Raw genomic sequence first — 25861 nt, forward strand, 5'->3', positions numbered from 1 at the left:
GCAGCAACAGTGATTTATTTACGGCTTTATCAGTAGGGTTACACTAGTATTACACTAAGGCTGTGAGCAAACTAGATAAGAAAGCTTGCATGATAATTGTGCAGGACCCCGTGGTGACTGAGCCTAAACAAGCTTATCTTTTGACCTGTTATAAAGTAAAATCTAGATAATTGCCCGTACATGACTAGTTTGTATCTTAAACCAGAATAACATATATGAATATCTATAGCTCTGTGTCCGTGGTACTGCGGGCTGATTTGTACGCGTGCGTGAGACGTCAGCGCTGTGTGGTGTGTCTGCGGCGGCCGGAGGAGGAGGAGGAGGAGGAGGAGGATGGGGCACTGCTGATGCTGATGCGAGAGCTTTCGGCGTCACAGATCAACATCGCCCAGGAGTCACGGGCATATGATGAAGCAGGTTGTCGTTATTTGATGTACTTTTAATTCTCATCAGTTTTTCACGGTGGACCTAGAAGCGGACGAAGCTGTCGAGCTTTTGATAAATGAAGATCGCGGATAAATAAACCAGGTCGCTTCTGTCTGGTCGGTGGTGGTCTGGCCTGTCTTCTGAGACACAGGTGGATTGAGAAACGACGTCAAAAATCATCGATAAAAGGGAGTCACGAAACAAATGCCGCTAAGCTTGAATCATCCATACAGTATTGCATCCAAACGCACATATGGAGCTTTGGTAATGTTGGGAGAAACGCTGTTTGGCGAGTTAGCCAGCTATTAAGCTAATTTGGCTAGCTAGTCAGTCAGCTAACCACTGGCCAATGGCACGAGAGAAGCGAGATGCCCGAAGGAGGAGTTATTTAAAATCGTTAGCTTAAAATCTTTTTAACGCGGAAAGTTAAACAGCGACATGTGTTAAGGCTCGCATTTTGTAACACCCGAGGGCGTATCATGCTTTGTTTTGAGGCTACAGTTTGCTTACCTTTACGCACATCTCCAAATTAGCTGCGGATGGATAAGAGTAAAGGATATGGACAATGTTGCGAAATTCGGCTATTTATCGCGCAACTGTGGCGTATTTTACTTGCTTTCGTTGGATACACGTTGCTGTCGTGTCCTATTTTTAATTTTTTTTTACCTATTCATGGTCCTTCTTCAAACGTAAGTGGAATATGTTGACTTTGGGTGAGTCGAATCCATTGGATACAGCCAGGATTGAACCTGCCACGAGAGGGGAGTGAGTCACGGTGACTGATAAAAATAAATAATATTCTTAGTCAAGTTCACACTCTTACATCTGTGACAGAGAAACTATTAAGTAAGAGTAAGTATAAATGACTATATTTTATTTAAGCAGTTAAGTTTAGAGTACAATATTTTGCTTTGCCAATGCCAGTGCAAAAATGTGTCTACTACTGAAACAATGGTTGTTGACTGCTGTGAGATAAAATTAAAGTGACAGCTTTATAAGGATTACCAGGGAACATTGACAGTCTAAATGGAACCAGCGCTCCTGTCTGGCCCTTTGGGGCATACACAGTGGGAGACAGAACAACCATTTCCTCTGGGATTTCACTCTCTGGACTCAGACAATGGGAGTGTGCTCTGTCAAAACAAGAGTGGCCAGACAGGTTTGGACATCAGTGACCAGGATCATACATTCAAATCATTAGGTGATGAAGTCCTTCTTCAAAACAATGTGCCCCATTTGGACTCTCTAATAAATATCACTGAATTGTCTGGTGGAAATTTTAAATTTGAGAGAGACAGCCAAAGTAATTCCCAGGCTTTGCCCCAAAGAACAGAGGAACTCTCTTGCTCAGAAAACGGAGAGCCATCAGAGGAGGTCAGTGACTCCACCTTGTCGTGGCTGTTTTCCCCAGGCCTCTTTGAAGTGTCTGGGAAAGGCACTAGCTTTGACCAATCAAGTCAGCCTCAGGAGCCCACTGATGAAAACTCACATGCTCCTAGTTATGGAGCTAATACACAGACTGTGAGTGTGCTATCCTGTCTAGCAGAAAACACTGACATTTCTAAAACCTTAGATTCAGTTTTGTTGGTAGATTTCTTTTCAGATGAACACTTGTCTTCACGTGATGAGAGTGTTACAAAGGAGGCCACAGGACTCTCTCTCCCCCAGGACGCTCTGTCACCTGACATTGGAGACAAAGGTCTATACCCAGATCAAGTGACTGATCTGCCACTAACCAGTACCTTCACAACTCAGAGTTTACCTGAGAACTGCCTTCTGCTCGACCACACAAGCACGCTGGAGGACTGCTTTCAACGATCTGTGCCTTTGTTGGATATCGAGGTTCCCCTTTGTGACAACAGCTTGTGCCCTGCCAGTCCTGTTTCTCCTTCACTTTTATCGATAGAGCAAATAGGATCCACTGTAACTGCAAACCAAGGTTACGTGTCAGAACTGGAGCAGCTAGTGGAAATTTCATCTGATGATGCCGACAATGTTAAGGATGACACGAGACAGGACGACGCATACCAAAAGGAAGAAATAAAGGACGCAAATGTACCATGTGAAATAAAAAATCAGGATTCAACAATGGCTTTAGATCTTTGTCCATCTACTGATGAGGTCCACAATGAGGAGCACCCTGACACTTTACAAACTGACCCTTTGACCACTGAATCAGCGCCAGAGCCAAATGAAGATTCAAACCACCTAGAAATGTCAGACATATTGGATTTTTCAGCTCAGGACTCATCAGTGGAGGCGGAATGGACTAACAAGCAGACTGTGGAGGCACTGTGTCTCTCCAAGATGGTGGGAGATGACTCAGTGCCTGTAGTTCCAACTGTCATCACAAGTGAAGAAGACTTCTCCCCACTGAAAGCCGTGTTCGATGCTCTGGACCAGGACGGAGATGGATTCGTTCGCATTGAGGAGTTTATGGAGTTCGCAGTGGCATATGGGGCAGATCAGGTGAGATGCCGTTTTCTTCTTTAATTTAGAGTTGGCAGGGTTTTATAGAAAGGGCCTTTATGCAGAACTAAGTGATTTATTATTGATTTTCTGCAGGCCTTCAGTGTGCTTCCCGCTAAAAGCTTTTGTAATGGCATTAGTGGAAACCCTAGCCAGTATTGTAGTAGGTAAAATGACTCACTCAGGTGAAGTCATTTTAGTTTAGAATAGTGTTTTTTGTGTTTACTTTCCTGTCCAAGTTTACAGTTACCTATGTCAAGCTTTCTACACAGAAGGCAAGTTGTACATTTGGTAATAAGTAGCAGGCTAGACTGATAGAAGTTTCTATTCAGGACAATATAATAATTTTTTAAAATTTTAATGTTCTAGTTGAGATTCACTAGCATCAGTAACATTAAGTAAACAACAGAAACTAGCCAATTTCATATCATTGTTAATAAGATATGCCTATCTAATGAATGAATTTCATATGTTTTTGCACATCATTTCCATATAATATTTGGAACATCTGAGTGGAATATCTACTTGTTCCTCTTTTAACACCCATCTGTTTGCTGTTTTTTTCTAACACAATTAATGTCATTGTGGATTAGACTTCCGTCCACATTTGGTGAAGTGTTTTGGTTAAGCCTGGATTTAAGTTTCTGAGCGTATTGGCTTCAATGGTTCAATGAGGCCTGGCAGCGTTCCCATGTGTCACATCATGACAAACCTCCATATTCTCATTTGCATCTCCAGCTTGGTTTACAGATAATCTCTTTGGGAAATTATGCATTATGCTCAAACTACCACCCACTTAAAACTTCATTTCAATGGTTTTATACTAATAACTTGTTCCTTGTGTTGAGCAGTGAGGTGCCTCTACAGAAACTTTGACTTAAATAAACCACCAGTGAATAATTTTACTGGATGTTGTAATGTGTACAGTTGTCATGTGCTCTCAGTTTGGTGTCAAATTTCTTTCCTGTTAGACACGTTGGTGGACCAGTCTCTTCAAATGTTTACAAGAAAAACCAAGCTCCTACAAATTATCTCACCATTTGCAAATAATGACGTAATGGTGAGACAAGTGATAACCTCAGACTTTGTCATGTTATACTTTTTAATTTAAAAGATGACTGCTCTTTCAGTGTTGTATAATTAATATAGAGGCTGTACTTGTCTTAATCCTGAACACCATTAAAACTTTCTTCATTTACTATCTGAAAAACGCCACATCCTTTTGTGAGGGTAGTGAATTGTATTTTTTATCACAGAGATCCTCACAGTTTTTGTTGTCTCTTGAATGAATACTTTGAACTGTCCTTTTGAATAGCAGAGTGAGTTTTTGGTGCTGTGGTCCACTAATGCAGTTTAATCCTTGTTCAAACCCCTGCATTGGTCGCAGGCTGCCCTGTGTTTAGCTGTAGGCATCTGTGGATCCCCAGGCAGAGAATTGTAAAGGATTAAGAGTAAAATGTGTTTGCCTGAGTCAGATGAACTTCATAGTTTGGGTGCAGACTATAGACTCTGACTTTTTGGGCGGGGACTGTAGTGTGACTATTATGTCAACTCTTGTGGCACATCACATTTACATCACACAAGTTCACAAATGGGTACTGTTTTGAGTTTCAGTTAACTACTTCTTGAGTTTTGTCTTCTTTAAAGTTTTTGTTGAGATCTTAAATGATTGTTCAGATTGATCACCTCTATTATTAGTTGGATACTGTTACCAAGGCATAGAGGAGCCCATCAGGTAATTTTCCTACAGGAAACTCCTCTCCAATTTCTTTCCTTACGGGATCTAGCAGCCAGAAAAATCCCTGCTATCCCTGTCAGCTTCTGTTTACAGGACATTATTGAACCAGCTAAGATTTGGCCTTAATCATGTCTAGAAAATCCAACATGCAGAAGACTGCTTTATCTCCTGGAATTTGAGGAATCCATTTAATCTACGCAATTATTCACAAATATGTCATCACAGACTCACAATGCTTTGTGGTAAGGCTGTAAAAGTGTTCCAGTAAATCAGCATTGCATAAGGGGAAAATAAAAACATCACGATTCTGTTTGTTTTTATTTTGTTTTTGTTACACCAAGAAAACCTTAACATCAGTTTTCTATAATTACGTTTCACCATATTGATTTTTGCACAGCGCATTCACAATATGAACAATGAAATCTGCAGGGCATAGCAATTATTACCATTGAGCTCAGACAAACATGACAGCTAGTTTCCCAGTCACACATAATCCTAATAGATATAGCTTTCATAAGAAACCTGTTTCCAAGAATTAAGCCATATTTTATCAGTATCTATCTATTCAATATAATGTCAGACTATAGTTTAGATTTTTTTTATTTTATTTTATTTTATTTTATTCAGATTTATGGAAATTATTAACACTAGTCGTACATATACTTCATGCTTCACCACAAATACCTCTGCAGTTTGTGACACAAAGCAGGATGGAATCCGCTAGGTATTTGCATGCTGGTGGCTTGTGCAAACTATACAAATGTCTCCTGCTGAATAATTCCATACAAAGATAAGTGGGCTTTTGGAAACTTGTACTGCACAGTGTGGTTTGAAAATGATCATGTAGCCCCCCCAACATTGCAGATAAACCACTAAAACTTTACAGATTTCTTTTTATTGAGTAATTTTGTCATCAAGGAAACACATGGCCAAAAGCTTTTTCCACTTCATACCTACCAAATTAAAAATAGAATTGAACTGAACAGTTTTTTATGGTTAAATGAATATGGCATTTTTTGTATGAACATTTGAGCCTTAAACTTCAGATCAAATCTGTATTTCTGCCACAAGCTGACACATGTTAATCATATCCAGTCATGTTATAGTCAAGGAGAATCATTTAGAAAAGAGAAACTTTATAAATTTTTTCTTCCTATTTATTTATAAAAACGTTATTTTGAAACTCGTTTCATTCATTGTGTAGTAAGTCAACACCCCTGGAGTTTCTGATTGTGACCCTCTTAGGACACAGAAACTGCTCTCAGCTGTATTGTGGTCACCTCCTTATCACTGCACTCTTTAACCAGCCTCCCTTCACCCGCTGCTTTTATGCACTGCCCTGCTAATCCACAAAGGAATGCCCTGAACTCCAAAACCGTCGTACTTTTGCATTAATTTTGCTCCTCTTTGCTTTCCTCTAGAAATGTATATTCAAAGATGCAAAAAAGATCAACCTGCCTTTTAACATGTCTTAAAGCCTATAATCAGTGATTATTAGTGTTTTGCTTATACACCAAGTACACTTTGCCTTAGGATAGAGTCTAAATAAAGGATTCTTCTCCTCTCCACGGGGTCATGCACACATGGCTTGTGTGGATGCAGTGAGGCATGCCCTGGCTCTGATTAGACCCAAACAAGAGGTACTGACAAACCACAGGCTTCACTTCTCTGTAAGAAGAGGGACTGGAATGACAGTTGGCTTGAGTTGACTTTTTGTATGTTTTGTAGTCAGCCTTTGGTAAATGTGTCTACCACTTCCCCCCTTATTGCAAGTATTTAAATTTAAATCTGTAATATTTACATGTTAGTTATAGCTTGTTAACTGTTTTATTCTAAATATTTTTCATGTTAAATGTTTAAATTAGAAATAATTTTGAAACATGTATTTTGGAAAACTGCAACCCTGACAGGATTTCTGCAATAGCACTGTAACTCTTACAAGAGTTTTAAATGTCACACAGACCACAACTTAGCTTGCAACACCTTTCGTCTCACCTCACCCAGGAGAGGGGTTTCTGAACAGGCGTCTCAGAAAGAGAATCTTATTTCCTGCCAACTGCCATGTTTCTCTCTCAAATGGAAAGCGATTGTGATGGCAGGCACGTCTTGTCATACATTTTCCCAGTTGGTTGGAAACACAGTAACGAAAGAGAAGCTAAAATGAACATTACTGCGTTGAACCACAGTGATACTGATGTCCCTCCCCTGCAGCTTCTTTTTAATTCAAAACATCATAAGCCTAGTGCATTGTGGGAAAATGCTTTATCACTGCATCCCTGAGCAGGTCAGCAGGGTTTTTTATAGATGCACTTTTTGCATTCTAAGTCACTGTAAAAGACCTCATTGGCTTTGAGTGCTCAGTTTCCTTGAAGAATATGTAAATAGTAACCACAAAAACCTCTCTCGGTGATCCCCCAGCTAATTTAGTCAGCGTTACATGTCTGAAATTATACTGTAATCATAGGTTTTGTGTCATATTGGTGATGGACAACCTTTGACTTACTCTGCAGTCTGTTATTTGTGCAAATTGATTTTGATTGCATGGCGCCTTTCTGAATTCTGCAAAGACCACTTTCCATAAAGCAAGATACTGCAACAAGGAAATGCAAGATTACAAACAGCAGTCTACTAGCTCAAAAATCTAACTGTTTGATGTGGACCCAATTCACCTTCAGGATCCAGACATGTTAAGGATATTGTGCCTAAATGAAACAATCGTTTACTTTGCACCATTTCCATATAGGACCAGAGCCCTTGCTGAGGTCAAGTTCTGTGTAAACTTTGTGTAAGATATTTGACATTAACCAGTAAATTATGCAAGCCATATTGTCATCACTATTTTCTAAGGTATAACAAACAATTTGCCATTGTATTGATAGCAGTGTTTTATTTGGTGCATGTAGTTAGTGGAGCGGACATCTTCTTGTTGCCAGGATACGGATGGAGGAATATACAGCATGTAGATGCACTTACGTAACCCATTTTACACTTGGGTACTCAGAGTAGCAGTGTCTCCGCCTAGCTCTCTTCTCATTAAACAATCATACATTATATTACATTTTATTTGTCCTGCTAGCCCATAATATCACCAAAAGCTGTCATCGCCTCCTTTGTTTTGCCTGTCACTGTGGTGCAAGCTGCTTCTTGAGAATCCTTGTAAACTCGGCATTGCACAGAATCCAATAAATCCAGAAATCCCTTGACACATAAGGTCAGCAACACAGTGAAAGTCAGGAGTTGTTTTTATTGGTGACGTTTTGCTCTCAGAGGCACATTGATAAGCTGCACGCTATTCAGCAATTAAACTGTCTTTGCGAGATGAATGACCATGAAAATCTTTTTTTTTTTTTTTTTTTTTTTGGCATCTGTCAGTAAAATGTTGATTTGTTTCTTTTCATTGTGGTTCACTGTTTTACTCAAGTCAAACATTACAGGCTGGTATTTTCCGTTATGCAGAGGAAAAAAATGTTTTCCTTGTAGAATTCATTACATCATCTAGGAGCGTCCACTACAAGTCTAACTGCTGCTGTAGTTAGTTACTATGACAAATAAATAAAATGTATTTCTGATTTGTTTTGTTTGTTCCTTTAGGTGAAAGATTTGACCAAATTTCTTGATCCTAGTGGTCTGGGAGTGATAAGTTTTGAGGACTTCCATCGTGGGATATCAGCAATTAGCAATGGAGGTATGTTTTTATCAGAGCCTGAAGGTTAACTGCAATCAAATCAAAATCTCAATTTCTCTGTTTGTGCTGCAAACAACGTAGTATCATGTATTTCTTGTATTAAAAAAAAAAAATGCTAATTCAGGAGTTTAATCCTCTACAAACAAGACAATTGTTAATTCTCTGGGACTAGTTTGAAATGTGCACTTTGATGAGACCTGATTTCAGAATTAGAATTTCTTGGATCATTAATTACTATCAGAAATGTATGTTACATTTCAATTTATTTCCAAGACCTTGGAGTATTTTTGACCGTTCTCCCAAAATTAAGCTTAATAGCTGTCCAAGAGCCACATTTAACCATTTAAAGTCCACCAAAATTACAGACACAGATACTCCAAGTCTGATGTCACCCATTAGTGTCTTCTTTATGGGCCAGTTTGCCACACCCCTAATTCTAGAGTAGACACTGCTTGAGCTGCATATTCTGGCATTAACTCCCCAACATCTGGCTCTCAGCGCCTTCCTCTTGCCACATTGTAGCCGAACAGATAAAGGATTTTAACATAGCAAAATGACCCAAATTCTCATCAGTATTTACTTACTGCCATATTAGTCTATTTTTGCTTATCATAAAAAGATAAACCTATACCTCAGTCTTAAAAAGTCTTTAAAAATCAAGTCTTCAAACAGTCTTAAAAAAACAAGTTCATTTAATCTAGTTTGCAGTGGTAGAAACGTGTTTCTCATTTACCTAAGGCACTCAGAGCATCCTATTTAGTACTATTATTATTAACTGTATAAGCACTTTTCACAAATTCAGAGGCCAGTGCAGAGTTTTTCCAGTAAAGTACGGCTAATGACAACTTGCATGTTAACAGCGCACCAACCTTACTTCTCGGTTTTGCATGTGTTTATTTTTTTCATCAGAAGAGATTGGGTACAGTCCCTTATAACAAAAAATAGAAGCACTTTAAAAAACACAACCCTATAAACCATTTATAAAGCAACAAAAAGTAAGTTTCAAGATTCTCTGTAAAAATTTAAAAAAAAATTTTTATTTCTGCACTCAAGCTGCACCTACATCCAACTGCTACTACGGCTAATGGAAAACCCTCTCTGGGACATTTATGGTCTCTAATTCTGTAGAGACGAGGTTTCTATTGATTTTGGAGACAACAAAACAAAAAGTTCAGTATCATAAGTTTTACCTGCGTTGACACACACACGGTTAGAGCTGGGGCTGACGTCACAACGAAGCCACACTGTTTGCCTATAGCCTCTCTGCTATTGATTCTGTGTACTGTTTCCCAAAGCTTTCTGGGTTGCACATCTCCAGTTACACCACCTTTGAATAATTCATGTATTGGAAAGCCTGAGCTGCCTGGGCACATGGGCGAAACTGGCATGGTTTCACGTGGGAGAGGGCAGGTTCCTGTTCACCTAAATAATTTAGACTTTTCCTGACATGTACTCTGTTTCTTTTTTTGGCTACATAACACAAATACAGCAGGTTTGTGTAAAGATCTGACTTCTCATTACTTAACAAGCAAATGCAATGTCCAATTACAACACCAAACCTCTTTTACCAGGTCTTAAAAAATAATCTGTCAGAATACATTTAATTACATTTGCTGCTGACCACCATAGATAGCTTCCATATCTGTATTTCAAAAGCCTTGCCTTCTGCATGTCTGAGACCAGAATACATTTGAGTCCACTGATAAATCATGAATCTTTCAGTAGCTCACAGGTAGTTTGAGTGTCTGCCTCTAAACGTGCACTGTGGGCTAAAAGAGCAGTTATGTAAGAGCAGAGGGCACATAAAACATCAGGGCAACCCAAAGCCTTTCAAAGTCCTCCTGTTTGTGTTCACTTCTCTCAGCTGGGCGCTATTCGCAGCACTGTTTACTTGATACAGGAGCCGCAAAGGGTTGTGGGACATCATCTCTCACATTACAAAGGTTTGGTTTCAGGCTTTGTTTTTGTGTTCAGCAGATAGAGGTTGCTTTATTTGGTTTTTATTGTTTTATTTTGTCACAATGGCCTTCAGTTGACACGTAAATCACAAGTATTATAGTTACACAATAATATGCCCTCATAAAGCTAAAGATTGCTGAGTGTAAATATGCCAAAGTAGGGCTGCTAGGACATTTAAAAGTGCTGAGTGCATAAACCAAACACAACACGGTCAGCTTTATCAATTCATCAAACATGAGTAATGCTATCACAAAGTCACCTTTTTATTTTAAGTAAATTGGATTGATGGATGGCACATCATTGGTACCTACCCAAATTACGTAAAAACAAATGTCAGTAGATAATTGACCAAAACCTTGCTGACTAGCTCCAAAAATCTGCAGCTGTAAAGTTAAGAACATGAAACACTACTCCATAAATTCACAAAGGCATAGTGTTATAGATAATAATGTGTTCCTTCCTCATTACCTATTTTGTACTTTAACTGTTTTTGTAATCGCTTCATAACACAATGATTAGGGAAAAATGCAATTATAATAGTTTGTGGTTAGCCGTTTTGAAAATGTTGTCCAAATCTATTTTTCTTAATTAAGCCAACACAAACCAAACTGTCAGTACAAGGGCATGGACACTCTAGCCTTTCTATGTCTGTTATCGTTTATTCTGCTCAAATTAAACTTGTTCTCCTCCTCCTTCACACAGGCCCTGAGCCGCAGTTGTATGGAGTCAACTACAGCCCGGGCGATGGAGCTGTGGGCTGTCCCGAGGAGTACGATGAGGTGAGCCTTGTCCTGCGCTCACATTGTTGTAGCAGGTCACACACACTGACCTTCGTGTGCACTCCATCTCCCCTCTGTAATTCACTGAGCTATCATTACCTCGATGTGAACGCACAGCTTGAACAGCCTGGGTTTGGCAGCTGGCAGTCCGCACTTCAGGGTATTCTTTGGCAAATATTGAATTAGATGGAATGTGCCAGAAGATTTTGACATGTGTGCAGACTTGTGTTTTTGTTCTTGCGGTCAGCATTTCTGGGATTCCTGTCTCCTCTTGAGCACAAATCTTGTATTTTTAACCTCATTGTTGCATGCTACTTGAAATGTAAAATTCCTCTGCCAATTTCTGCCCATGCAGCAAAGATTGTCTTGGCACACTGTCACTGCCCTCATTTGGTGAGGTTAAGAAGTGCAGTGCTGGTTTAATTATTGTACAGTCCTCTCCTACTACAGTGTGGAACGTATGTTGTAAAAGCTACCTTAAAGTTTTACGTTGTGTGCTGTATATGCATACAGAGTGACAGTTTTTAATTCCTTGGACATGAGATGCTACACTTGCAAATGCAAAATACAAACGCTAATTCAGTTTCACAGTTGTTTTTGGCATTGAGTTCACAGTAAATGCCCATCTTCCAAGTGTTTCATTACTGACTAGAATAAATGCTTTTAGAATTAGATGACTGATGCAAAGTAACAGTTAGTTCACATTCAAATAATGAAAGAAAGACACTTTTGCAAGTTGCATATATTATAGATGTAGCATATTATTGACATTCAGTCTATATAACTGTATGTGTAAAACCACAAAACAGAACAAAATTGAAACAACATTGTACTTTTTGCCAAAAACATGCCCAAATGAACAGTGATCTTCAAAATATTTGTGTTCTTGTGGCTGCTATTTACTGGAAGTATGGAGCAGACTTTCTGGGGGAGGTTTGTGTATGTTTGAAGTCGATGCCACACCTGTGTCCCTGGTCTTGTTTTTTCCCGCTCAACGTTTTGGCAGAAAAGAGTTCCTCGCGTTCAATGGCTGAGCTGTTCTCACCCTGTTTGCTCTCAAAACAGCCAAGGTGAGCCTGGCAGAAGTGAGGCGTAGTGCCCACCCGATCCACCCCACATTTTCCTTTTTAACGTAACCCTCTGCATATTTTAGTTTCACAGTTGTTCAAGGATTTTCAATCACCCTACGTGGTTACTGATAGTGATTATACAATTTTTTTTGCCGTTGTTTGTGTCATTTACAGAGCTATGGAGATATGTATTACATGGCTTAATAATTGACACTGAGTCAGGAAGTGAACTCCCAGGAGCTATTGAAGATTAAACACCATTCCAGCTGATTGAGTGGAGTTTCAGCTGGTATTAGGTCGACTTTGGACTGTTCCCGCCCCTCAAACCACGCAGCGGAACAACGTGTTACACTGTTTTTCTTTTCTTAATTTGGCCTCACTGTAAGTCAAGGTGACAGAGTAGTAGATGCACAGACTTTTGGAGGGTGAGGGTCCGTGCGGGTGATACTGGAAAGGGACAATGGTTGTGGAAATGGTGGCGCCTTGTCATTCAACTTTGGACGTTTCTTATCAACTGGTATTTCTCATTCTTTATCTATGACATTTTGTTTTGTGGCTGTACGTGTGCAATGGAGCTACATTTTGTTAAAGTGTGGCAGTTGGTTTGATTTTGTTTCTTGGTGGTGTTGGTGTAGCAGGTTGTGTGAGTCTTTAAAAAACAGCTGACTTGTGAAGTGTTCCCTGAGACTGCACATTAAAGGGCTGTCATTTTAGAATAATAATGTTTGAATTATAGTTTACACATCACTTCTTTAATCCTGAATACACTTTTCATCTGATTTGTAAGTATTAAACTTTGAAATAACTAAACCTATTACAATAATTGTAGTACAATAATTGGAGGTATAGATTTAAGTAAGTGTTCATAAATGTGGGCCCCTCAAGTAGACTGTTTAGGAGACACAAGCCTCTGTAATTTTTTTTTCATACAAAACCATAACTTAAATGAATAGTACAATAAACGTACTGCTAGATTTGAACTTAAGGCTATAGACAATATTTTGCACAGGTGTAAAGTAAACATTGTCAAGAGAGCTATCAAGCTTTTATCATGATGGTTCATTAAATAGTATCCCTTTTGATGATTCCCTCTAAACTATATTGAACGTGGCTCTTTTCTTTTGTCCTTTGCAGCAAAATGAGGTGACAGACAGCGCCTACCTGGGCTCAGAGAGCACCTACAGTGAGTGTGAGACGTTCACAGATGAAGACACTGGGGCGTGTGTGGCTCCAGAGATGCACGAGGACGTGGAGACAGACAGTGGCATCGAAGCCACACTGCACGACCCGGAGGACAGGAGTAACCGGTATGTACCCCTCTCTACACTGGACCCTCTCACTCCCACACTGGAAATCATTTGTGTCATGTAAGTTTACTGCAAATGAATGGCAGACCTTTCAACTCTGGGTCAGTCCTGATTCTTGAATGCAAGCGTCCAATAGTGGATCAGTGACTTTAATACAATTTGGGTCATTCCGTGGGCAGATTAAAAATACACTACTACTGACCTCCTATCTAAATGCTATAATATTTCTCTGACATCTTCCTACCCACAGTGGTAAAGACAGTTTGCTATCACTGAAGAGCAAAACTATTTCCTAAGGCGTCAACATTATAAAGATGAGACCTTGAAAATAACACTAATGATAGTGTATTTGATTTCAGCGCCAGGTGATTCAGTTGTTCCACTCTTATCTCTGCTGCTATTATAGTATTACATTAGGAAGTTGATGTTTGGGTTTTTAATTTGAGATAACCATGAACATGGAAAAAAAGTTATAGTGTATTTTTTTCAACAGGAAATTACTTGTGAATTGCTGTGTTAGTTATTTTAATGGTGTATCATATAACATTTCTGGTGGAGGGTCCACCACCATATTGTTTTCATGAAGATGTTTTTGCTTGGTTATTATGGCATTAAACCCATTGATCTTCATGGAGACAAGTAAGACAACTACCAGGGCAAGTTATAGGTCAGATTTGTGGAGAGGGGTGATCTAGTAAGCATGTAATGCATGTCTTTCAAGGTTTTTTGAGCAATAGCATCACTTGTAAATTACTATTCCATGGAGAAAAGGAGGCCCCCTAAGTGTCTAAAAAGAGCTGTAGTTTGATTTATTGTTATCTTTTCTTAATTGATTAAAACATATATTAAATAACTAAATATTTGTAGAATAAATATTGGCACGGATATTCCCTATGATTAAATTAACTAATGCTCCTATTTATCATATGTTTGTAACACAAATCTTCAGCCAGTGTTTTCAGAAGCTGTGTACCTAAAAGTTGACATAGTATTTAGGGCAGGCAGGAGGAAGTGCAGAGCTGTGCCCCTATCTGCTGACTGTGACACATGTATCTGGTTGTTTGCTGATGGATGGGGCTGCTCCTCTCTGCTCACCCTTTGGGACACCTCCATCCTATGAATGAGACTTAAATTCCAGGAAGTGTTGAGTTTGCACTTTTTCTGTTGTTTTTCCTGTCTTTTTTTTTTTTTTTTTTCACACGTCACATAATCTCTCCGCATGCTCTTTTACTCATACCTCACCATGTTAGGGCCAGGGAATGTTTGCTAAACTCTTGCTGATCATTTGAGATTGAAAAACATTAAGGTTCTTTGTTTAAGATTTAACAGATTAGGTCAAGTAATCTGTAATTTCCGAGATTATTATGTATTTATAACTATTTAGGCCTTAAAAGTTTTTCAAGGTTAAATGGTAAGTAAATGGCCAAGGACACAAAAACAGTATCTACTATGGTTGATTGATTGATTGCATTTATATAGCGCCTTTCAAGATACCAAAAGCGCTTTACAGTTCATTATTCAGTCACTATACACTCAGTGGTGGTAAGATTCTATTGTAGCCACAGCTGCCCTGGGGCACACTGACGGAAGCAATTGAACTACCTATTTTGCCGTTGCTGCTCCAGTTGAATTTGTATGCATTTTTTGCTTGTGTATGAGGCCTTGCTGCTACTTTTCCTACTTTTCTTTTACAGAATAATCTTGATAATTATTAGAACCAGTAAAAGATCAGATGATAACATTATGGAAACAACTGTATCCATTTTGTATTGATTTTGATAATGGCATTGTATTACGAGGGTATTTTTCAAATTATGACTACTACTACCAAAGCCACTGCGCGTGTTGGCCTTTAGTCACTTAGTCATTTAATCAGTCAATAGTGTTTTAGTCATCCAAAATTTGTATTACTTTACCAATTATTTTATTTAGAGTCTAGATGGGAGAAAATCAGAAAGGAGAATGGATGGAATGATTTAGCTGAAGATTTGGGAGTGAATCTGCCATTTACATACAAATACAGTATTTTCAAGTATTTGTGTTTATAAATAGTGCAGTTGTAGTCTTATGTGTACAGTTTGAGTCAGATACATAGTGAAACTTAACATTGTTTTGAAAGCTTTTGTCACATTTTAATTGATTAATTGATCGACAGACTATGCCTTTAGGTGACTAAGATTCTCTTTAATCAACTATATCCCTAATAGCCACGATATTAGTATATAAGGTCACATATGGTGGCACTGTTGTCTAAGATGAGTGTGAGTCTGTAGTCACAGCCAGGCATAGGCACTGTTCTAGGATTAGGCTGTAACAGGATTACCCCCCCTCTCCTCTCTGTGCCTTTCTGTCCTACCTTGTCCCCTGCCCTCTTGGTCTCTGTGCGGTTAGTGGGACAGGACCATTTCTTAGTCTCAAATCTGATTAACCCACTCATAGACATCTCTCTGTAGTAACAGTCAGTCATGCGTGCAGGTAGCTAATTAGCAACATAGGTTTTCTTCTATTTTCTCCCTCGTGGAGATTATTTTACAAATTGGCCTGAGTCTAGAAACTTCAGGATTCCTCTTTGGTTGTGTGGAGTTTTGCCGCCAGCTGCTCCGAGGCTCCATCGCCAGGGCAGCACTAGGCGAGTCAGGATGAGGTCTCCTTCCTCACCCTCCATCTGTGTGAGGCAGCTCCCAGTGAAAAGGTCCGGTAAAAAGAAGCTAAACAGGGGGTAAGTGGTTGCCTATAGTTGGTCATTCTTCCATTTGCTCAGACTTAGGTTTGTTGCCTGGTTGATTTTTAGCTAGACATGGTTAAAATATTTGGTCATTGCTTATGGTGAATGTTTAAATGTTGTGTCAGTGTATGCAGAGAGTGCAGTGGAGTTTGTGCTGATTTGTAAGTTCTTATTCTGTGGGCTAGAGGAAAAGGACAATATACACACATTATAAAAGCGGAAACCATTTCTGTTTTCCTAAATAAAGTCTAAGATATTGTTATTGCATTTTCAACCAACCATATTCCTACAAACAATGTCTCAGTTCAGTTAAATAACATAATGGATAGTAAAACAAGTGCTTGTTAATGCTTGACCTACATAAGAAAACAAACAAGGCCTCTTTTTGCATGTTCATCCCAGTAGTAGAAATGTACTAGTCATTTTGATTTAGCTGAAGCAGGTTTTGGATTAATGTGAATTAAAGGATTAGCTCTTGTGTGATAGTCCAACTTGTCCAGACAGTGGATCTTGACTGTCCAAGAAACGTTATTTGTCCTAATTTAGAATTAAGACATCTCTTCTTTTTCTTTTATTTTCAAGCATCTTTCTAGTCATTCATTTTCTAGTTGTTAATTTCTGGAGTTCATAATTTGAATGGCGGTTTATATAGACTATTCAGGTGGGTTGCAAGCTATAGTTGGCAAGAGTACTGTGCTGCTGATGCCAAGCCCATTATAAGAGCAGTGCATCTGAAAAGGCATCTGGCATAAAACTGTCAAACCACAATCTGAATCATACAAATAAGTGCCTATGATTTGCTGGAGTAGCCCCCAAGAGAATGACAAACACAAATTTCTGTACTAGCTTGGAGGAAAAGGTCCATTTTGTTTCACTCTGCTGCAACACACTGTAGCTAAACCCTTCCCTCTTGTGTGTCTTTAGTTTTTCCCTCAACTCCGAACTACACAACCACTCGCCCGCTCTGGTGATCGGAGGAGAGGAGGAGCACTTTGAGGATTTTGGAGAAAGCAATACGTCAGAACTGCTGCTAGAGACCAGTGTGGCCGAGACCGAGACAGACGGTGGCCCTCCCCTCACAAAAACACCAGAGAAGCTCAATGGCTCCTCCCTGCTCTCTCCCAGGTACCTAGTTTAACTGATACTTTAAATTATCTTTCTGACACACTGTAGGACACTGTGTGCTTTTCCTCAGACCAAATGTCAACAAGGACGTGTTTTGTTTCAACAATGCACAGTGATAAGACAAAGCACAGATGGCACTAACGGCTCTGTCTTTGTCTATGGGAAAAGTCAAGATAACAGCATAGACTACTCAGGGCTAACAGTCCATTCGATCAATGATGTTAGAATTTGAAATTAGTGGGTTTCTTTTTTTTCCCCATGATCAATGTTTATCTATTCAGTACAGGAGACTACTTTATGACCTAGGGTCTAATAATCTGTATAATAACAATCTGAGGAATAAATTATGGTTACTTTTCTTTTACCATGTACACATCCTAAATATATAGGAGTTGTTTAAAAAACTGTTAAACAATTAAAGGGACTATCCAATTTTTCATATAATGAAGTAAAATACAAGTTCCATTACAGAATGACAGCAAAACTCCGCTCTGGCCCTGTGGAATGCTTATAAACTGAGCGTGGTGAATAATTAGCATGCTAGGAATGCGTTAGAAAAGTGAGAAATTACTTTGGACCACTGCAAAATGAACTGGTTAAGATACAGCTTTTTTCATTTTACATAGTAGTATTTTTGCTATTTTTCTGTTGTTCAATCAAAGTATTTAACCACCTCTTAAACGTCCTATATTGCACAAAATTGACTCTTGTGAGCTTTTAGCCAGGTTATAATGCTGTTACCTCAAACACATACCTGTAGTTGTGTTTTGTTTCATTCACACATGTAACGTGGCATCATTAGTCTGTCTACATCTCCTAGGCTCAAAATGGTCTGTTTCATCTTGTGATGTTATAAAGCAGTAGTTTTCAGTTACTTAACAGATACCGTTTGCCTTTTATTCAGTTAAGATTGGCAATTCCAGGGCTGAAATTATCTAATGAAGGTGTATGGAGTTGAAAATCACAGTAGACCACTTCCTGTATTGCCATATGACGTCACAAGGTGGAACTGAGTGGTTTTTTTTTGTTTGAGAGAAGAACTAAGCCTGAATATGCAGAGTTTGTGTGTTAAACTTATGTGAATGAAACAAAACACAACTCCAGGTATGCTTATGATGAGGAAACATTGTTATATAACAGATCAGAAAATGTTGTAATATGGGCCCCTTAACATCTCTGCAGTGGGAAACATCTATATTATGGCACATTATATTTGGTTAAAGCATCTTTGTTCTAATTAGTGACTCATGGGAGATGGTTACATCATTTGTCTTTCCAGGAAGCTTTTGACAGCCTTTCATTGTCTCATAAAACTCTTAAATAGTTCTTGGTGTTATCTCACATGAAGCCATAATAGATCCAGATTGGGAATGAGAGATGACATCACACACATGTTTAACCTTATTCAGTTGTCAGGGTGTTCCAAGTCAAAAAGCCCAAAACAAAACTGCATCCTCCTCCTAACTTCTCCCACTCAGTGTGAATGCGTCACCGTGTTATGAGCCATCGGTGCTGATCACTGGCACATGTCGAGCCTACACCCACCCACACACTCTGAGCTACATATCGCCACACTTTTCTCACACTTTTCCATCGCTGTAGCAACAAGTAATCCTTTCTACAGGCTGTATTTTAATAGACACGGCTGCATATGACCATCAACAAGTGACTTTTAAATCTCAAGGTCCACACCGGGACGGAGGTTTTCTGCTAACATAAACAGGAATGGTGCCAATGTGTTACATAACTCAGAGCTGTGTTGCTGTCTGAAAATGCGATCAGCTGTTGTAGGTGATATCAGGAGAGTAGTGTATATAATGGAAAATCCCACAGTGTTTTTGTAACTTTCTAAATTATTTAAACTTTCAAATCTAAATATATAATCTTTCTTGTTAGAATGTGGTTTTAACCTAGCAGGGAAGATACCTTATCAGTCAAAATAAAGTATCACATTCCAGAGAACACTTGTACTCAAGACATTGTGAACTGATGTGGATTTTACCTTTTAATTTCTTCACTTACCAAAATGTATAACTTTGTTTGGACTTATGACTAGGATAGAGATTTAATATAGTTACCAGCTGGAAGCTACATTTACACTCCTGAATCCATATGCTGTAACAGGACTGACCACAGGACACCTTTTAATTAACACTGACCTGCAATAACAGCAAGACTAAAAATGACTTGGCCAAGAACTTAAAGGTGCACTTTGTAACATTTCTGATGTTGTTTCCGCCACATGTTTGTCTCCATGAAGATTCTTTATTAGTATGTATTTCATTACAGGTGTTTACTGTTTGAAGAACATGCATACTTTCTTACTCTCCATAGATCTGACCTGTAACTTGACCCAATGTTGTGGCAGACCCTCCCTCAAAAAAGATACATAGTGTACTTTAATGACTGTGAACTTTCTAATTCTAATTCCAATACAACACATTCTACTGTGTGTTTTCCTCAAAGACAGCTCTCACCTTTTGCACACATCCCTTCAGTCCCTGCCCTGACACTGATGATGTTTACACTATTCGCTTGTTGTGTCCTGCTACACAACACACTCCAGTCTCTGCTTGGTCACTCACTACCCCTCCTCTCTCCCTCTCTCCCTCTCCCCCTTCCCCTGCCTGCAGTGGACCACCCCCCCTCCCCGACTCCTTTCAGAGCTTTCTCAGGGAGGAGGCTCTGGACTTTTTCTGTAGCCAGTGTCATAAACAAATCAGTCGTCTCGAAGACCTCTCCACACGCCTCAATTTTCTCGAGATGACTAGGTAACGCGCTGGTTGTGCCTGTGCAGTGTTGATTAGAAGCCACACCTCCATGTCACACCTCATCTCACCATGTGTGCATGCAGTGTAGGATTAGTTTGGATTTTGGTAGAGCCAGTATGAGGTGAAAGACAAGTCTATTCGAGGTGCATTTCTCAGTGTTTTAATAGTCTTTCACCCTATGCTCCTATTAGTGTGACATAGAATTTTTTAGATAGTATTCAAGATCAAGCCTGGTGAGTATATCAGCGTCACACAAGTTTCAAACATTGTACACACTAATTTTCCATACTAAATAAAAGCAAAAACATTGCTTATTACATATCATAACAAGTCTGTATGCATATCATTTGCTTTCATTTTCCACCTGCATCATAATGACTCATGTTACAGTGCTGTATGCATTTGCTTACTGTGCAACTGGACTTACAACAGTTATTACAATACATCAGTTATTTTGCCAATAAGACATTGCCACTGTGTGTCCTTTATTAGTGTGATGCTGAGTGCTGTGTTAGACTGCTGTGTTGTGATTTATAGTCTCCATCATGACTTTGGGGCCTATCTTGTGTGCTTTGATCAAAGGTTGTCATTGAGCAACACTAGGAGTTGGTTTCTCCTTCCTTTGTCCTCCTACTCTTCCTGACCACTTCCTGTTTTTTATCTCTCTATCCAGCGCTGGCAAGAGGCTGTCCAGTAAAAAAGTGGCAAGGTAAGCAAAAAATGTTTCTTAGGTTTCAAACTGCAGTAAGTGGCTGAGCTGAAATGGTTAGGATATTTGCATTGGGAGATATTTTTTGTTTGTAATGTTCTTTTTGAATGACTTTGTGCAGACATCTACTACAGAACAGCTCCATGACTCTGGACACAGTGAGCGATCTCACACGGGATATTTTGGAGCTAGCTGACAATGACATCACTGACAAGGTGAGTTGATTGTCTTTTTGATGTAATTTTTAATATTTTTTTTTCTAGACAATATACTTCATAATTTACCTTTGCATCTATAAAACAACTGCAGTATACATTTATTGATATCTCTCACATTTACTTGCTTGGCAAGTAAATGTTTACAAGTAATATGCTTTTAAAAAAAAAAACAAAAAAAACACTTCTATTTCCGTCTTTTACGTGGAATAGAGCTTCAATGTAAGATATGTATAATTAGTATAAGTGAAACAATTCTTAAGAAATCAGATTTGAATTTCTTTCAGTATATATATATTTTCCTCCAACCCTATGCCCTGACAGTCAGGAGTTTGATGTACATGTACTTGCCCCTTACCTCTTGATTTACCTCTAGTACCTGTACCTGTTGTGTGGTAGGTGTTGCTACTGGAGCGGCGGGTGGCTGAGTTGGAAAAGGAGTCAGAGGCCTCTGGAGAGCAACACGCACGGCTGCGGCAGGAGAACCTGCAGCTGGTGCACCGCGCCAACGCCTTTGAGGAGCAACTGAAGGAGCAGGAGCTCTATGCCGACGAGCAGCTGCAGCAAGAGGCCCGCAAGCACAAGGACGCCATCAGCAAACTGGAGCGAGAGAGGGGGCTGGAGCTGGAGAACTTACAGGCCAGGTACCAGGGCGGAGGGGGATTAGGATGCTTTTGGTCAGCTGTTAAACCTTTTATTTTGAATGGTTACCTTAGCTTTTACTTCAGACATTAAAAGTACAGTTACATATTTTTTTTCTTGGTTTAGTGAAATCTCTGTATCACCCTGTGTGACTCATTCTCTAAAAGCTTGCATTAGTTTAGTCATAGCTTGGGTGAAGCTGTGTGAAATAATTATCTAATATCTCATATATGTTAACTATTAACTGAGAAATTCATGTAAGGTGGTTGTGTGAAGTCAGCTCTCCAGTGGCGTTGACTTTATTGATGTGATGGCTCTACACTGCCACCTTCTGGTAAAATCTGTCAATGGAGATTTAGTTGTAAAATGTTTGTCTTTGGTTTCCAGGCTTCAGCAGTTGGACGAGGAGAACAGTGAGCTGAGGTCATGTATCCCATGTTTACGAGCCAACATAGAGAGATTAGAAGAGGTTTGTGCAAATCAACCATAAATTCTCTATTTACCAAATGATGTTGTAAAGCTAATGTTTTGATTGCTTTTAATATGACAGGAAAAGAAGAAATTACAGGATGAAACAGAGGCTTTGTCAGACCGACTGGAGGACGAAATGGAGAACAGGAGGAAATTGGCCAATAAACTGAGCCATGAGCGCCATATAAACCAGAAGGAGAAGGAGAGCACACAGGAGGTAGGACTGCCTAATTATCAAAACAAACAGTGCCCTTTATACATGTTTAAAATGGTACCACTGTCTTGAAACATGTTCTCTAAATATTTCACTGTCTTTCCTTTCCAGCTGATTGAAGACCTGCGTAAACAACTGGAGCACTTACAATTATACAAATTGGAAATTGAAACAAAAAGAGGACGTACGCCTGGTGCTGGATTGCAGGAGTACCAGACGAGGACCAGAGAGGCAGAGCTGGAGCAGGAAATCAAACGGCTCAAACAAGTAAGAAAATGCATTCTCAAAACATTAACAACAATTGTGAAGTTGCTGTCTAGACTTTATGATTAATCTCTTTCTTCAGGACAATCGCAGCCTAAAAGAGCAGAATGATGAACTGAACGGTCAGATTATTAACCTGAGTATCCAGGGAGCCAAGACCCTCATGTCAGCCTCTTTCTCTGATTCTCTGGCTGCTGAGATCAGCTCTGTGTCCCGCGCTGAGGTATGTATCAACAACAAATGCAGTCTTTTTATTTATTTATTTTTATTTCGTGTTGTAATATTTCTGTGTTGTTTCAGTTGATGGAGACTGTCCACAAGCAGGAGGAGATCAACTACAGATTACAGGACTACATTGACAAAATCATCGTGGCGATTATGGAGTGCAACCCCTCAATTTTGGAAGTGAAATAGACACAATGCTGCATACTGGAGATATTGTAAACAAATGTAAACCTAAATATATATTTATATAAATCAGAAATAATTTGGCCATTCATACTATCATAAAACTCCTCCTTATGAAGATTAAGTAACAAAAAATAAACTCTTAAAAATAAGATATCCCAACCTGCAGATGCATATGCTAACCTTAAACCGAAATGGGTTCTGTTGACCCCCATGCTTGTGGCTAGAGGAACCTACAAATCATTTAAAGTTGAAATCCTCCTTTTAAAATACAGTGTCAGTATAAAGGTACAAGAAAACCGTTATGTTTAAAAGGTGACCACAAACTATGTTGCTTCATTCTATTGGATAGAGCTGAATTTGTTTTGGCATTTTCTTTTTATGATGCTCTGGTCCAGAAATGGCAACATTTAGATTAGGTGTTATGCTTGCTGTGTTGCCTACAAGATTTCTGAATAACCCACGTGAGGGGATCAAAATGCCCGGAGGGTTTAGCGTGGGTTTGCTTTTTGTGGCTTTAAAAAATACACTAGTGGGGAAATGTAAATGATACCCAATCAGTTCTTGCATTTGCTTCCTATTATTTATTTTCTACAATGAAACAAGGGTCACAATTTAGGTGGGCCTTAACCCTGATAGAACTTATATTATAATTTTCACTGACTGATGTAAACACTGGAAAAACTGCTATTCCTTCGAAGATTACTGACAATTACTGGCACTTTGTAAATAAATGGTTGTGCTTTATCGTAGGTTATGTAAGGCCCACCTGACTAGTATCCCTTGGTTGAGTGAAAGCGATATAGGGAGCAGACATCTCCATTTTTTTTCCTACACAAAAGTATTATATGATTTTTTATGTTTATTTTTTTTTGACTGAAACACATTGGGTGAAGAAAAGTAGCTGTACTTTGCACTACATTTTGTTTTATTTTTATATGTTTGCACCATTGTGTATTCTAAAGGGATTGGAAAACTGACCAATAACTAGAAGCACTCATACCAGGACATTTCACAGTTGATATAAGAGGAGCAGCAATAAAAGTGGACACCTTGGAGAAGAGCTGGACTAAATCTTTCTAACTTAAAAGCAACATCTCCACAAGGATGGATGGATGCTTGTCTTGCTGGTACTGCGCAGCACTTTGAGACTTTGTTTATTGCTGTCTGAAACTGACTTTAAATTAACTTTTCAATGGTCTTCTATGGGAGATTATCCAGACAGCATGACACTCGGCATCGGATCTCTGGCCACTCCACAGGAAATAGGCCGGATGTAAATGACTTGTAAAGTTTTTCTACTCTCATTCTAGATTCTAGGTATTTTTATAGTGGGAAGAATTTGCTGCTTTTCCGTGTGGGGACAGCTGCTTGTACCTTCTCTAGCATGTAGCGTGTACAGTCAATGTTGGAATTCTGTCAAATCACAGATGTTTATTCACTGTGTCTGTGATGTATTCTGATGAAAATTTGTACATTGGTATTTTTGGAATTGTTCAGGACAAAGAAGGTGACAGTCCCTTTGTAAAAAAAAAAATCCCACATGAAGAATTTATTAAATCATAGAATAATTTAAATTATATTGTGTTAAGGATGTGCAGAGGCATGAATGTGGCAAGCTTGCTTTTCCTTTAAGGTCAATATTCCCTCTTGTTAAATGCTGATGTGGTCATGTCCTCACGTAGATTGGGCAGATAACTGCAGTTTGTATTGAATCACGCATGGCACAAACATTTGAATTAAGAAATTTACTATATTTTAAGTGAAAGTAATGTCATATAATTTATAAATGAACTGGTGGTTGGCATGTTGATAATCCATTCTTATTTGTTAGCTTGGTAAATATGGGTTTGCGACATCTCATTTTATGCTCAAAATGTTTTGGTTATGAACAAAGCTCCCACAATGCAGTAAAGTCGCCCTGCTAACACTAACTGTTAACTTTGTAGTTCTGAAACTAATGGCCATTGAAACAGCTGAGACCAGAGTTGAAAACATTCCCTTTTAGCAGAGCTGAAGGTGATTGCACTTTAACCAGATTATTTTACTCCTTTAAACGTGTTTTCAAATTGACCAAAGATGGATGTTTGAATATAATCTAACAATATTCTGTATCAGGGTCTGCAGTTTTGGTTGTATCACCGGTGCCAGTAAAACTATGAGCTCATCCGGGAGAGAACAAACTGGCCTGCTCTAGTCCGACACTGTGCCTCTGAGTCTTGCTTCTGTGATAAGCCTTTGGGAACGCACTGACCCGTGACTTGTGTCAGTTTGTTGTAATATTAATGAAATCAAACCTGTAAATATAAAATGTCCTTTTGTGTACTCTTTTTCTTTTCATTCTCACTTCCAGTGTCCAAAGAACGTTTGCTCAAGGCACAAACAGCACTACTGTAGTAGTGCATGGCTTGCCATTGTGTGACATGGGAGAAATAAAAGAAAATATTGTAGAAAAGAGAAATTTAAGAAAAAATGTATTCTTATTTTCAATAGTAATGTATAAATTATATCAGTATTGGTTACACAGTTGTATAATATTTTGGAGGATTACCAAATCATCCTCATTGTTAATGGGAAAATATACTGTAATTGCGTCGTTGTACAATGATAAAGATTTTACAGTAAGCAGTGGAAGTAAGACTAGAAAACAAATAAAGAAATTAAACTAATCTGTTGTATCTCCTCTTTCGTTTTGTCTTCTATTATAATACAGCTGGAAGGTTTGTACATTTTCTTTGCATTCCCTCTGCACAGGCCCATATCTTCCAGAGTCTTTGGTTCTTACTAATCTTTACCTGCTGGTTGTAGAGACCCTTTACCTCCTGACCACAGTGACATAACACAGAAATCTTTGATCTTTGAACTCACACTAATCATATTATAT

At 38.9% G+C, this 25861-nt stretch overlaps 1 protein-coding gene across 3 annotated transcripts; it reads left to right on the forward strand.

Moving 5' to 3' along the window:
• Window positions 1-342: 342 nt before the first annotated feature.
• rab11fip3 (RAB11 family interacting protein 3 (class II)) lies at window positions 343-25646 on the forward strand. 3 transcript variants are annotated; one of them, XM_055150224.1, is made up of 14 exons: window positions 343-2895; window positions 8225-8318; window positions 10980-11056; window positions 13261-13433; window positions 17083-17283; window positions 19917-20054; window positions 20728-20763; window positions 20885-20978; window positions 21378-21622; window positions 22008-22089; window positions 22171-22308; window positions 22417-22572; window positions 22652-22792; window positions 22870-25646. In XM_055150224.1, exons 1-14 carry the CDS (start codon window positions 1453-1455, stop codon window positions 22981-22983), a joined length of 3132 nt encoding a protein of 1043 aa, XP_055006199.1. In that variant the 5' UTR covers window positions 343-1452; the 3' UTR covers window positions 22984-25646. The 3 variants fall into 3 exon arrangements, with proteins under 3 accessions (XP_055006199.1, XP_055006197.1, XP_055006198.1); XM_055150222.1 differs by lacking the exon at window positions 19917-20054; XM_055150223.1 differs by lacking the exons at window positions 17083-17283; window positions 19917-20054.
• The last annotated feature ends 215 nt before the right edge of the window (window positions 25647-25861 follow it).

Source organism: Boleophthalmus pectinirostris, unplaced genomic scaffold (assembly GCF_026225935.1).
Source record: "Boleophthalmus pectinirostris isolate CB_2022bp ecotype Guang Dong unplaced genomic scaffold, ASM2622593v1 HiC_scaffold_14, whole genome shotgun sequence".
Classification (NCBI taxonomy): domain Eukaryota; kingdom Metazoa; phylum Chordata; class Actinopteri; order Gobiiformes; family Gobiidae; genus Boleophthalmus; species Boleophthalmus pectinirostris.

Excerpts from the sequence above, each read along its gene's own strand:
- rab11fip3 (XM_055150224.1), top strand. The coding sequence starts at position 1,453 with ATGGAACCAGCGCTCCTGTCTGGCCCTTTGGGGCATACACAGTGGGAG. Across the intron at positions 13,434-17,082 it reads CCGGAGGACAGGAGTAACCG|TTTTTCCCTCAACTCCGAAC; the intron begins GTATGTACCCCT and ends GTGTGTCTTTAG. Across the intron at positions 21,623-22,007 it reads CTGGAGAACTTACAGGCCAG|GCTTCAGCAGTTGGACGAGG; the intron begins GTACCAGGGCGG and ends TTTGGTTTCCAG.